Source organism: Mus musculus, chromosome 16, assembly GCF_000001635.26.
Source record: "Mus musculus strain C57BL/6J chromosome 16, GRCm38.p6 C57BL/6J".
NCBI classification, from domain to species: domain Eukaryota; kingdom Metazoa; phylum Chordata; class Mammalia; order Rodentia; family Muridae; genus Mus; species Mus musculus.
The window spans coordinates 96,076,707-96,089,231 of NC_000082.6; the positions used below are offsets into that span (position 1 = coordinate 96,076,707).

General features: G+C 50.5%; 1 protein-coding gene across 9 annotated transcripts in view; it reads right to left on the reverse strand.

Moving 5' to 3' along the window:
* The window catches only part of Brwd1 (bromodomain and WD repeat domain containing 1), a 90,615-nt gene extending 84,618 nt beyond the window's left edge, over window positions 1-5,997 (reverse strand). For 6 of the 9 annotated variants that reach the window (XM_006523114.4, XM_011246157.3, XM_006523113.2 and 3 more), the window contains exons 1-4: window positions 5,548-5,997; window positions 5,416-5,474; window positions 5,272-5,301; window positions 5,108-5,167 (exon numbers count right to left, since the gene is read on the reverse strand). In XM_006523114.4, coding sequence (XP_006523177.1) covers window positions 5,108-5,167; window positions 5,272-5,301; window positions 5,416-5,474; window positions 5,548-5,596 — 198 coding nt within the window. In that variant the 5' untranslated portion in view covers window positions 5,597-5,997. The remainder of the gene's footprint in view (window positions 1-5,107; window positions 5,168-5,271; window positions 5,302-5,415; window positions 5,475-5,547) is intronic. The other 3 variants (NM_145125.3, NM_001103179.1, NM_176928.1) reach the window with 1 other exon arrangement.
* Window positions 5,998-12,525: the final 6,528 nt, after the last annotated feature.

Sequence of the window (12,525 nt, forward strand, 5' to 3'; positions counted from 1 at the left end):
AAGAGCACCCGACTGCTCTTCCGAAGGTCCGGAGTTCAAATCCCAGCAACCACATGGTGGCTCACAACCATCTGTAACAAGATCTGACGCCCTCTTCTGGAGTGTCTGAAGACAGCTACAGTGTACTTACATATAATAAATAAATAAATCTTTAAAAAAAAAAAAAAAAGCAGCGAATTCTCTTCACCACTGAACCGTCACCCAAAGATCTATTTTCTTAAAAAGAATTACTAGACAGATAGAAGATTTCTAATCTAAGGTCTAAGAAAACCTGCAATGAGCCCATCATGGCAATACACCTTAATCTCAGAACTGGCCAGCCAGCCAGAACTGCCTTGTGGGATCAGTCATGTGAGAAATGCAGACATTCAAAACTGTAACGATAGTCAATCTCCTAATGACAGTACGCTCTAAGGATGAACGGCTTCCTCGTATTGGTTAAGAAGGCAAGACACTACCTTATATAAAAATGTTGTTCAAGGCCTATGAGACTGTTCAACAAGAAAGGAGCTGGAAACACACATGGAAGAAGACTTGACTCCAACAAACTGTCTCTGACCCGCACTTGCACTGTGGCATATACACACCCATACACATACACAAAAAAAGTAAGTCAACACTCAATCTAATCTGCAGCAGAGGGAGACAGACAGACCCCCTCAAAGCCCCACCCCACCCCCGCTTTGACTGGTTCCAAGACACTCTACATAGCTCAGACTGGCCAACCAATCCCCATGGCCAACGGGCAAGACGGACTCTGCTCCTTTTCTCAGTGAGACCCACATCTTTACAAACCTAGCCATTCTGAAGTCTCAAGTTCAGCTCAAGAGCTCTACTCCCTCTCTCTTACTTCTTACAGATCATGAAAATTCTGATTAAACTCTATGACTGCCCAGGCCTGTTAATAAAGAGCTAAACCCTAACAGAAATCTAGTCTCAGTTCCTTATAGGAAAGAGCACTCTTGCTCCTAAGCACAAGTCAGATAAGCAGCAGCACAGGCACAGATGTAACCCACTGGGCAGCACTGTAAAGCTGCACTAGAGCCAGTGGGGATGCTTTCTATTTCTAGTGCCCACATGCGCCATAACAGATTCCAATTTGGCTGACTTGGTGCCCGCGGTGGACATCCAGAATGTATAAATTCCACCAAATGATTCTTCAAAGGATTAGAACCACCAAGGAAAAGGGACATGAGAAATACTGTGATAAAGGCAAATGACTCTCAGTCTCTTCAGCAGAATAACAGTACAGAAAATAACTATTTAAAGGTTTTTTAATTGGAGGGGGAGGGGGCTGCAGTCAGCTAATTTAAAAAAAAAAATAAGTTTTAAGATTATACTCAAGCCAAGCACTGTGCTACAGTTGTTAACCCAACACTCTTTGAGTTGGGGGCAACAAGATCAAGAACAGAGGTCATTCCTCAGCTACATATTTCAAGGCCTGATAGCCTGGGCTACATAAGACCTAGCCTTAAGCCACTCAACCTGCAAAAATGTTATGAAGGTATTTGGAGAACCAGATGAAAAACATCCAACAACAACAACAACAACAAAAAGCAGGCGTGGTGGTGCACGCCTTTAATCCCAGCACTCAGGAGGCAGAGGCAGGCAGATTTCTGAGTTTGAGGCCAGCCTGGTCTACAAAGTGAGCTCCAAGGCTACACAGAGAAACCCTGTCTCGAAAAATAAAACAAAACAAAAAAGAAAAACATCCACACAGAAATCTGTGACACAGGCACTCAGGAAGTCCCATTTTGGCTGTGTTAAAAACTGAAACTGGGCTGTACCCCTTGAAAAGAAATGGTCTTTTTATCGCGGCATGGTGGCGTACCCTGTAACCTCATCTTATCAGGGCAGAAGTAGGAATTCAAGGCTAGCCTGAGCTAGGTGAAATTTCTCAACATAAACAACAGTAAGAACTTAAGATATACATAAATGTGTAGAATCTTCTTCAAAATACTCCAGGTAGGACTGGCAAGAGGGCTCAGTGAGTAAAGATGACAACCGTGAAGCCATTAACACCCCAAATTCAATCCCTGAGACCCAATGGTGGAACACCACCCCTTAAACTGCCCTCACCCACTCAAATACCTTCCCCACACACACACACCAAATGTAACTTACACAATATAAATTACAGGGAGGGGAGAGATGGCTCAACAAGTCAAAGCACCAGGACCCACCCTGGAAGAAGAGTCAGCTCTAAACTGTCCTCTGACCACCACATGCCTGCCAGGACGTTCCAGGACTACCACACACACAGCTCCAGCAGTTACAAGAAATACTATATGGAGGGTGCCTAAAACGGATCTCAGTGGGGTCAGAGGACACTGGCTCACAGGAGACACAATGGGTGAGAACCAACACAACTTTCTGACTAACCACTGGGTAACAGGTAACTGGTGCCTGGGTCGGCAGGCCATTCACTTGTGGGAAGATTTCGCTGATGGGAATTAGAATACAATGCCTCAGACGAAAACAGAAACACAGCAAATGGTAAACTGCAATCTGTGAGTATGTGGGGAACAACTCCCACTTTGTGTAGGCTTCAAATAAAACTCATCTAAATACTAAAGAAAGTGAGAGCATCTGAAGTCTAGAAGCTACACGTACATCCTCACCAAAACTATACCAATCCAGGGCCAGCAGACTGCTCAGTGAGGTCCACCTCCACAACCCAGGCCTGCACCCTGTCCTCACCCACCACGGGAAAGGAAAGGGTGAGGAGGAGACGATACCCTAGCAGTGACCAGCCAGGTGACAAGCAGCATGACAGAAGACAGTTCCCTCAGACCTTTCAGCACCAGGGCCCTATCTATCTCTGTGCCTCTAACGTCCCCCCGTCCCCCGCCCCCCCCCCCAGTAGGGCAGCAGTGTCCCAACAGCTTGGCTTTCTTCACTCAAAGGCTGTGCTCTGCATTAACACAAGTGAAACTGTTAGACGTTCCTTAGACCCAGGAGGTAGATAGGAAGGGGGTGTGGCTATAAAGAAGCTGAGCTCTCCTGGGGTTGTAAATCAGAATCAGGTCCCTGTCCCGTAGAAAACGTGTGTGGTTAAACCCTGCCTGTGGGTACAGCACTAGGAGACAGATTGGATTCACATTCCAGCACCTACCCATCCTACAAACCTTTTAAAATTTCATACAGAAGAAAACAGACTTGGCTGGGCATAGTGGCACACGCCTTTAATCCCAGCACTTGGGAGGCAGAGGCAGGTGGATCTATGTTGAATCTGAGGCCAGCCTGGTCTATAAAGCAAGTTCTAGAACAGACAGGGCTACAAAGAGAAACACTGAAAAAAAAAAAAAAAAAGAGGTAGGTGGTGTCAGGGGGAGGGAAAAAACAAACTACTCAGAGGAAACCCTGTCAAAACAAACAAACAAACAAAAAAACAAAAAAGACAAAAGAAAAGGGCATTGCATGCCTGTACATGTGTGCCATGGCTTGAGGGTGGAATGCAGAGGCCCACTTGTGGAAGTAGGATCTCTCCCTCCTCCACTCGGGGTCCCCAGGAGTAAACTCACATCGTTAGGGGTAACAGAAAGTAGTTTTATAGATAAGTCATCTTACCCACCTGAACATTTGCTTCTTAAAAATAACTCTCAAAAGTCAAATTAAACAACAAACCAGCAACCCCGTTTTACTCAGCAACTGCACCTGTCACGGCCAACACCTGGCTGTGGAAAGGACAATGGTAGAGGCTCTAGACCAGTGGTCCTCAGCCTTCCTAACGCCGCGGCCCTGCAGCCCTGCACAGTTCATGTTGGGGTGACCCCCAACCATAGTTATTCTCGTTGCTACTTAACTGTAATTTTACTACTGTTATGAACTGCAATGTCGATATCTGACATGCAACCCCCCCAAAGGGTGGGTCCCGTGGGTTGAGAACCGCTGCTTTAGCACTCCTGCCCTGTTCTGCTGAGCCCTCTAGTTATCCAGTTAACTCCTTAGCCCTGGAAAACAAGGTATAGAGAATGAACTGCCCACATGCATGACTGACGCCCTGGCTGACTTTTTGTTCACTACTGGTCTTGGACACATGGTGAAGTCAGTGAGCTCTCCTGTAATCCCGACCCAGCAGAGGATGAGTGAAGCAGGACTGCAAGTCCAAGCCAAACGGGGCTGTGCAGCCAAACATCAACAGCACACACTCATCTCAACCTTCTGTAACCAATATGCTCAGTGTGAGTCTTTTATCTTAAAATTGTCGAAGATATTCTCCTGCAACATTTGTGCTTCGTTAACGATAAACACCCAAAGCCTCTGTTACCTGGATAAAACTCAACTATACACAAGAACCTCTAAGCAAGTAGGGAAAATAAGGCAAAGGAAAATAAATGTAATCCGCAAGTTACCACTCCTCGGAAATGTTAAGACAGGCACACACAACTGCTTCTGAGAGCTTAGTCCGAGCTCTCAGAAGCAGGAAATGAATTCAAGGCCAGCCTGGCCTACCCGAGTTCAAGGCAAGACAGTGGTACGTAATGACACCCTGTCTCAAAAAATAAATACACCGACTGACGGATGTCAACTTAAAGCCTGAACCGCTACATACAGCAAGATCAAGTGTGAGCCAACTTTCTAAAGGCAGTCAACACACAGTGCACGGGTCGGGGAAGCAGGGGTGCCGCACTGACATATTCACCACGGAGAACTCTGTGCGATCCTACAGAGGAAGGGAGTACAGTACAGGAAGGGGCCATTTCTCCACCTTGGGAGACTAAGGACTCTCTCTCTATTCCTGGGGAACAAGAGGTCTGAAAGTCTGGGCGGGGCAGAGAAAGGAGAGACCAATGAGAGCTCGAGTTACAAATCGGGAAGGGAGAGAGATGAGAGCGCCCCTCTCAGTGGCTGGCGGCCGCACCTGGAGCCCCAGCCCGGCCGCGAGCCAGGGGCGCCCCCGCCTGCGCCCGGCACCGCCCCCAAAACCATTTTCTGCCAAATCCCGCCCCCCACCCCGCCACCGCGAGCCCTCGGGGGTCGGGCCCGTCGCCCCGGGACGCCGGACCACCAGAGACCACCCCCGGGCGCGGCCCCGCGGCGCCCGCAGGGGAGCAGAGACCCGGCTGGGGGGCGCGGGCGCGCGGAGGACGCGGGAGCTGCTCACCAATTCCTCGTAGCTCCTGTTGTGCTCGTTGCCCTCCCAGTCCAACCTCTTCGGCAACAGCTGGAATGAGACACGAAAGGCGTCCGGGTGACCACCGCGGCCGGGAGGCCGGGCGGGACCGGGACGCGGGGGCGGGGACGGGGACGCGGGGGCGGCGGACCGACCTGGTACTGCTCCAGCTCCTGCACCAGCACCTGCGGCAGAGAAGACGCGCGGTCAGACCCCGTCAGCTGCCCCGCTCACCCCCGGTTCGTTCGCCCCCGGTTCGCTCGCTCGCCCGCCCGCCCGCTCGCCCAGCCGGCACTCACCTGCGCCGCTCGGCGACACGGGCCAGCTGAGAGGTAGCGGGCGATGAGAAAGTACAGCTCTGCGGGGAGAAGACAGGGACGGTCAGCGGCGGCTGCGCGACACCGGGCAGGGGACGCGCGGCCGTGTCTTACCCGACTCGATGAGAGGCACCGGACGTCGGGCCGGCGAAGGCTCCGCCATGGCGGGGCGCCGGGCGGGAGCGAGCGGACCAGCGAACAAGTGGAGCGCGTAGGCCGCGCCGAGGCCTGACCGGGCCGGCGTACCCCCAGCTCCTCAGGCGCGCGCCGCCGCCGCCATGCCGTGCGCGCCGCGCACCGACGCGTCCGCGGCAGGAAGTCGCGCGGGACCGAGGGGCGGGGAGCGAAGTAGTCCCCCCGCGGGGAGCCGGCGGCGTGGCACGACGCGGATGTGGCTCCTTGGCTGGGAGGCGGGCCTCGCCTCGGCGTCCTGTGCGTCGGGGGCGTGAAGCGCAAAAGGGGGCGGCGAGCCAGCCGGGGCTGCGTCCGCGGGGCGGGGGGTGGGGGGGCTGGGGCGCGCGTGGCCGGATTCCTGCGCGCGGTGAGGCGGCCGCCGGCCTTTGTGCGGCGGCGGAGGCGGTACGGCGAGCTGGAGTGGAGGGGGCGGGGCGGGGCAGGGCAGGGCGGAGCCTGGGAGGACGGTCACCTGGGCTGGGCCTGAAGACCCTGAGGCTGGGGAGGAGCTCTGCAGGAGGGTGGCTGAACCCAGAGCGGAGGCTGCGACACCACCTTACCCGCTGCCCTCCCGACCTCCCGCCGCCCCGCGTCCCGCGCCCCGCGATGGGTTAAAGATGCCCGGTACGGGTGACGGAATCTGGGAGTCCGCGATGACTTGACGGGAACTCAGAGGGCCCGTGGGAAACGGGCTGCGGCCACAAGTGTCAGTCGTTTTGTTGGAGGGGTGGAAGAGTTACAGAAAAATCCCCCTAATTACCGCTCTAGGCTCCTGACCCAACCGGATCTGTTTCACCACGTCCAGTGTGCGCTGACAAGCTCTGACGTAGAGTGCAGAACAGAACTAAACATGGCCATTGTTAGATTTATCGGGCAGCAGAGAGTCAGAAAAAGAGGCCTGACCTCAAACGACCTCGGCTCTTTATTCCCAAACACCAAAAGACAGTCGTCTTCCAACGGGAAAGCGAGCTCCTGTCGCGGGCTAGGGTGCGGCAAGGGAATTGTTTGTGTCTATAAAGAGTCTAGGGTGGTTCGGCTGTTTCTTTTCCTTAGGCTTAGGACATAGTGCTAGGGTGGCTCCGCATTCTTTTCTTAACCCCTGCGCCCCTGCGAAGGGCTGACCGAGCAAGGTCATTTGTAGGAGTCCTGTCTTGTGACCAAGGCGTTGTACCAGCTAGTCATTCTAGTGCCTGCGTGCGGAGGCAGAACGAGGTGTCCCAGTCGTGCCCGGGCAGTGAACCTTAGACTGGCTCCAACTATCAGGTGTATGATCCTAGGCAAATCACTTAACCTCTGTCTCAATTGGCCTTATCTGTAAATTGTAGCCAACAGTGCGGCTCCTTCCAGAGCTCAAGGATTTTATGAACTAATACGCATTTCCAGCCTCTGAGTTGACTTTCATTAATTACATGGAAAGTACATATGAATATGTAGATGGCCCACCTATTCAGAGTAATCCTAACTCAGCAAACACCAAGTGGTAAGATAAAATGGAACAGTAAACTCCACCGTTCCCATGGAAACAGTTTGGCGTCCTTTAAGGGAAAGGTGAACTATAGTGATAAGATTTAGGGCACTGGGATAAAAACCAACTTGCCTGAGGGAAAGGTATGGAACTTTCACTCCTCTGGGGATGTCATGCAACTGAAGGAGAAAGCCAAAGAACTCTGTCATTTACTCGGGGGCTTGCCTGAGTTTGATCCAGAGCAGCACAGAAACAAAGCACCCACTAATCCCAGCACAGGCAGAGGCCAGAGGTTCAGAAGTTCACGGACATGATTATCCACACGGCTTGAGGAGAGCCCCAAGGTACATGAGACCCTTTAAAACAGGTTTAGTTCAAGTATTCGGGGTGACTGATGGACACAACCAGAGAGTCTCCAGCTGAAAATGGGAAAACTGGAACGTTCCAGTCAAGGAGAGGTTGCAAGTTGAGACCAAGATACAGAAAAATATTACTTAGTAAACCTGAGAGAGTAAATCAAAGAGGACCCACTGGAACTGTAGCCATAAGGATAAAGAGATGGACTTGGTGTAGCACCAAGGGAACCTACTGGCAGTAGGCTCACAAGCCATAGTCAAAGTAATAAAGATAGGGCCTGGAGAGATGGCCCAGCGGCTAAGAGCACTGACTGTTCTTCCAGAGGACCTGAGTTCAAGTCCCAGCAACCACACAATGGCTCACAACCCTCTATCGCTCCCTCTGCTGACCTGCAGGTGATACACATATGCACAAACTGGCAAAGCAGACATTCACATAGACTGAAAAGTTAAATCGTTAAGATCCATAACTAGAACAGTTTATTTGACATTCTGATGTGAATATTCCCTTGTGCCATACCGGGTCCTCTGGAAGGTGAAGTGTTATTGACCACTAAAACATCCCCCCAGTTCCTTTAAATGTTTATATAGACCAAGGACGTGTGTATTACATTTCCTAACACTATCATAAAGTAAAGTGTAGTTTTACAAGAATCTTTATCCCAAATGCTAGTCATTGTCTGGAATTAAAGTTCTAATCCTGGGCAGGTAGCATGGTAGCCCTTACAGGAGATCAGAGATGAGGACATGAGACATGTGACTCAGTGGCACAGCACCTAGTGGCACAAGACCTTGGAGTGCCAGCATTGGCTGAGAAAGGAAAGAAGGAAAAAACAGCCCTGGCAGGAGTACAGCTTACACAGCAGCATAAAGACAGCTTTCAGGAGTTGGTTTCCACCACCACCCCCCTTACTCCTGGGTCCTAGAAATTGAACCCAGACCATCAGGCTAAGTGGCAGCAAAGCAACTTCCTTTCTTTTTTTTTTGGGGGGGGGGGGTTGTTTGGTTGGGCGTTTTATGTTTTTTGTTTGGTTTTTTCGAGACAGGGTTTCTCTGTATAGCCCTGGCTGTCCTGGAACTCACTTTGTAGTTCAAGCTGGCCTGGACTCAGAAATCTGCCTGCCTCTGTCTCCCAAGTGCTGGGATTAAAGGCGTGCATCACCACGCCTGGCTTGCAACTTCATCTTCTGAGCCCCCACTCACAAACAACATGCACACAGTTTTCTAGCAAGGTGGACTGTCATCCCACTGAACTCAGTTCAGAGGCCCTGAGGATGCAGAACATACCCACCAGGAAGCAGCAGCAAAGGGGATGCACTACCATGCACTACCCCAGTAGTGGCTGCCTGCCAGACAGAACTCTCCAAGCAAGACTAGAATTGTGTGTGTTGGTAACACAAGTGAGTACAAGCCATACTGGAATTACCCCAAAGTGATTGCACAAAGAACTGAATTGAACAAAAAAATAGCAAGATTAGAAAAGTCTCACCAGCAAGCAACATGGAGAGACTGCTGTCACCATCTCCACCCTGTCATATGTCTCAGAGCCCATTCCTTTCCTAAATGAATACACAGAGCCCCAACAGCTGCATCATTGGCAGTTATGCCCCAACCTCACAGAGCACACAAAGAAGGTGAGACAGCTGGGGAACTACCCCAGCCCAGCCAGGGCAAGCAGTCAGCCAAATCAGCTGCAAGCAGGAAGCAGTCCCAGGTGAGCTAGCACCACCCTTGCTGGAGCACTTCCCTTTACCATGCAGGGAGACAGGTCTGAAGAACAGGTTGCATATAATTGCTCAGCCAACACACAAAGATTGAAAAAATTGAAAGGCCAAGGAATAAATGCAAGCATGTTGTCAGCCCATATTTTAAGCATGAGGTTGAGGCCTAAGGGGTCAGTGAGAGGGTTAAGTGGGTAACAGTGACTGCTACCAAGCCTGACAACCAAAGTTGAATTCTCAGGACTAACATGAAGGAGGAAAGAGAAAGCTAGTTCCCAAAAGCTGTCCTCAGACCTGCACTCTATATACACAGACCAACACGCAACCTGCACTCTATATATACGCAGACAAACACGCACGTGGTTTTTTGTTTTTTTAATTTCCCTAGGACAATAGAGATCAGTAGTTAATACTTGCTGTGCAATCATGAGACCCCTCTGGATCCCAGGACCTACAGGGCAAGCTAGACATCATAGCTCCAAAGGACCTAGGGGGATAATTGGGGCTTGCAGGCTTCCAGAATAGCCAAAAATAAAAGGAGGAGGGCTAGGTAGAGACCCCACCTTAAAGGAATAGTCAGAGAGGGCAAGAAAGGGAGACATCAAACCATCAGACACCTTGCACAGAGCCATGTGCACAATTCCCCTAGCTAGACTTGCCGAAGTGGACTGGGAAAACCCACGAGGCCTCAACTCTGCACAGAGAACTACAGGCAACTCAGGATTGCTGAGTGTGGGAGAAATAGTCTTCTCCAGGGAAGAGCACACCAGGCAGGTGTCCAATACCAAATTCTCAGCCACAAATGTATGCATCAAGTAGCAGTATACAGACTGAGCAGATTATATTTACATATGTATATGTGTAATATATATGTATGTATATGCATGTAACAACAATGAAAAAGGAGGCCATGAATTTGAAAAAGAGCAAGGAGTAGTATATGGGGCATGGGGGGTGGAAGAAGGAAAGGGAAAGAAGAAATAATGCAACTATATATGCTCAAAAATAAAAATACAGGTGGGAAGCCGGGAGCTACATCACTCAGTTGGAATGCCTAAACATGCAGAGACCCCGGGTTGGATCACCTGCATCTCACAAAACCGCGTACGGCAGTGCATGCCTATGACCCCAGCACCCAAGAGGTAGACACAGAAGATCAGAAATTCAAGGGCATGCTTCACTACGTAGTGTGGGATAATTTCAAAAACAAAACAAAGAAGCCACCTCCGTGGAGGCAAATCAGTCCGACCGCAGCAACCGCACGAGAGTGTTCAGGAAATGAAGGCTCAGCGGTCGAGCACATGCCCAGCTGGTGTGAACTCAACCCTTAAACTCCACCCCCAGAGGCGAGGAAATAGTAGGCTAGGGGCTGGATGTCCTGCTAATCGTTGTAATCCAAAGTCCCAAACCAGGGAACTTGGTTCAGTCGCTACCATCCCCAATTACGTACACAAGGCCTGAAATTCAGTTTCCAGGACTAATATAACCCAGGTATGGTCACACACACCTAGAGGACAGAGGGTCAGAAGTTCAAGGTCATGCTCAGCAGGTAAAAGTGTTTAGCATGCTAGCCCCACGACCTGAGTCCAAGCTCCGAATCCAGACTCCTCAGTAGAAGAGAATCAACTCCTAAAAGTGCCCTCTGCCATTTGTATATTCACAATGGCATAAGCACACCCACATGTGTGCAGACCCAGTGGTAATTAAAATTTTTTTTTACGTATGTATTATGAGTGTACACCAGAAGAGGGCATCAGATCCCATTACAGATGGTTGTGAGCCACCACGTGGTTACTGGGAATTGAACTCAGGACCTCTGGAAAAGCATCCAGTGCTCTTAACCACTGAGCCATCTCTCTAACCCCATAATTTAATTTTTAAGCAAGAGTTCCAGGCTAGCCTGGGCTCCCTCACAGGACTGCCTCAAACCAGCGAGAAGTCAATTTTTGAAATACTGAAAAACAAGATAGGGAAGTCTGTAGAAATTCAATGTCTAATAACAGGTTAATGGAAAACAGTTTTAAATCAGGGTGTCACTCCTTAGCTCTGGCTGATCTCGGCTCTCTGTAGACCAGATTTGGCCCTGAACTCAGAAAAATCCCGCCCCTTCCCTTTTTTTGTTTGTCTTTTGTTTTTTCAAGACAGGATTTCTCTGTATCGCCCTGGCTGTCCTGGAACTCACTCTGTAGACCAGGCTGGCCTCGAACTCAGAAATCCACCTGCCTCTGCCTCCCAAGTGCTGGGATTAAAGGCATGCACCACCACGCCCCGATCAGAGTCTCACTTATATAGCCCTGGATCTCAGTGTAGTTCAGGCTGGCCTTAAACTCATAAAGTTCAGTCTCCTTAGAGCAAAGAAATGCACACCACAACCTTCTTAGTCCTATTAGGTCCTCAGCTGCTCAGAGGCCTTGCAGCTACCCCAGAGGCCCCTCATCCACCCACCGGCGATGGTATCATCTTTCCCTTCAAGGCCAGCCCAGCCAGCTGTCCCTTCAGGCTACTCATCCCTGCCTCCCTCAGCAAATTGTTTCCACATTTAATCTCACCCTCGGACTCCAGCCTCTCCCTAGTCACTGACTTCTGTCCCCCATGTGTTCCCACTTGCAGGCATTGGCCCACATCTATCCCCAAGCTTTTGAAATATTCCTCCCAGCATCAGAACGAAGTGTGGTAGGACCAAGACCTTGGAATGGAGGAGCTGGTCCCAGAATGGGTCTGTTTGGATGTCAGAGCAGAATAACTTCTCTGTGGGCTTGACTGCCTTTTGGTGGTGCTGGAGATCAAACCCAGAGCCTCCAAGACTCACTCTCCCGTCCGCCCGCCAAGATGCCACCTCATCCGTCAAGGGGCTGATTTTGACTAGCTGGTTCAGTGCTGTCATTTACAGAACCCTTGTGTGTGACTTTCAGTCAGTTCCCTCCTTCCAGCACCCCGGAAAATTGGGCACAGTAGAAAATGTAATCTCAGCAGTTGATAGGCAAGTGGATCAGAAGCTCGGAATCACCTTCGGCTACACAAGGAGTTAGAGGCCAGCCTGGGCTTCATGAAACCCGGTCCCAAGAATCTAGGAGAAGAACAAAACAAAACAAAACCCAAACCTGTTCTCTCCGTTCTGTTCACTTTAGTCCCTCAGTCCTCAGAGTCTCCCCGACTCTGAACCCCTTCCAGGCACTGTCCATTTCCTGAAGAAAAGCTGAACATGTTTCCTGTCTATATTTCTGTCTTATTTCCCTCAACTTCAAAAAACCAAACTCACTGGCTTAAGCCCTGTTGGTTCCCACACACAATACACTTGGGAAAGCTGCCAGTATGTGACGGCTCGGTCAGTCTTGCCCTCTGGTTGCTTCCCAGGTGATCCTGGGAAGAGCACCCT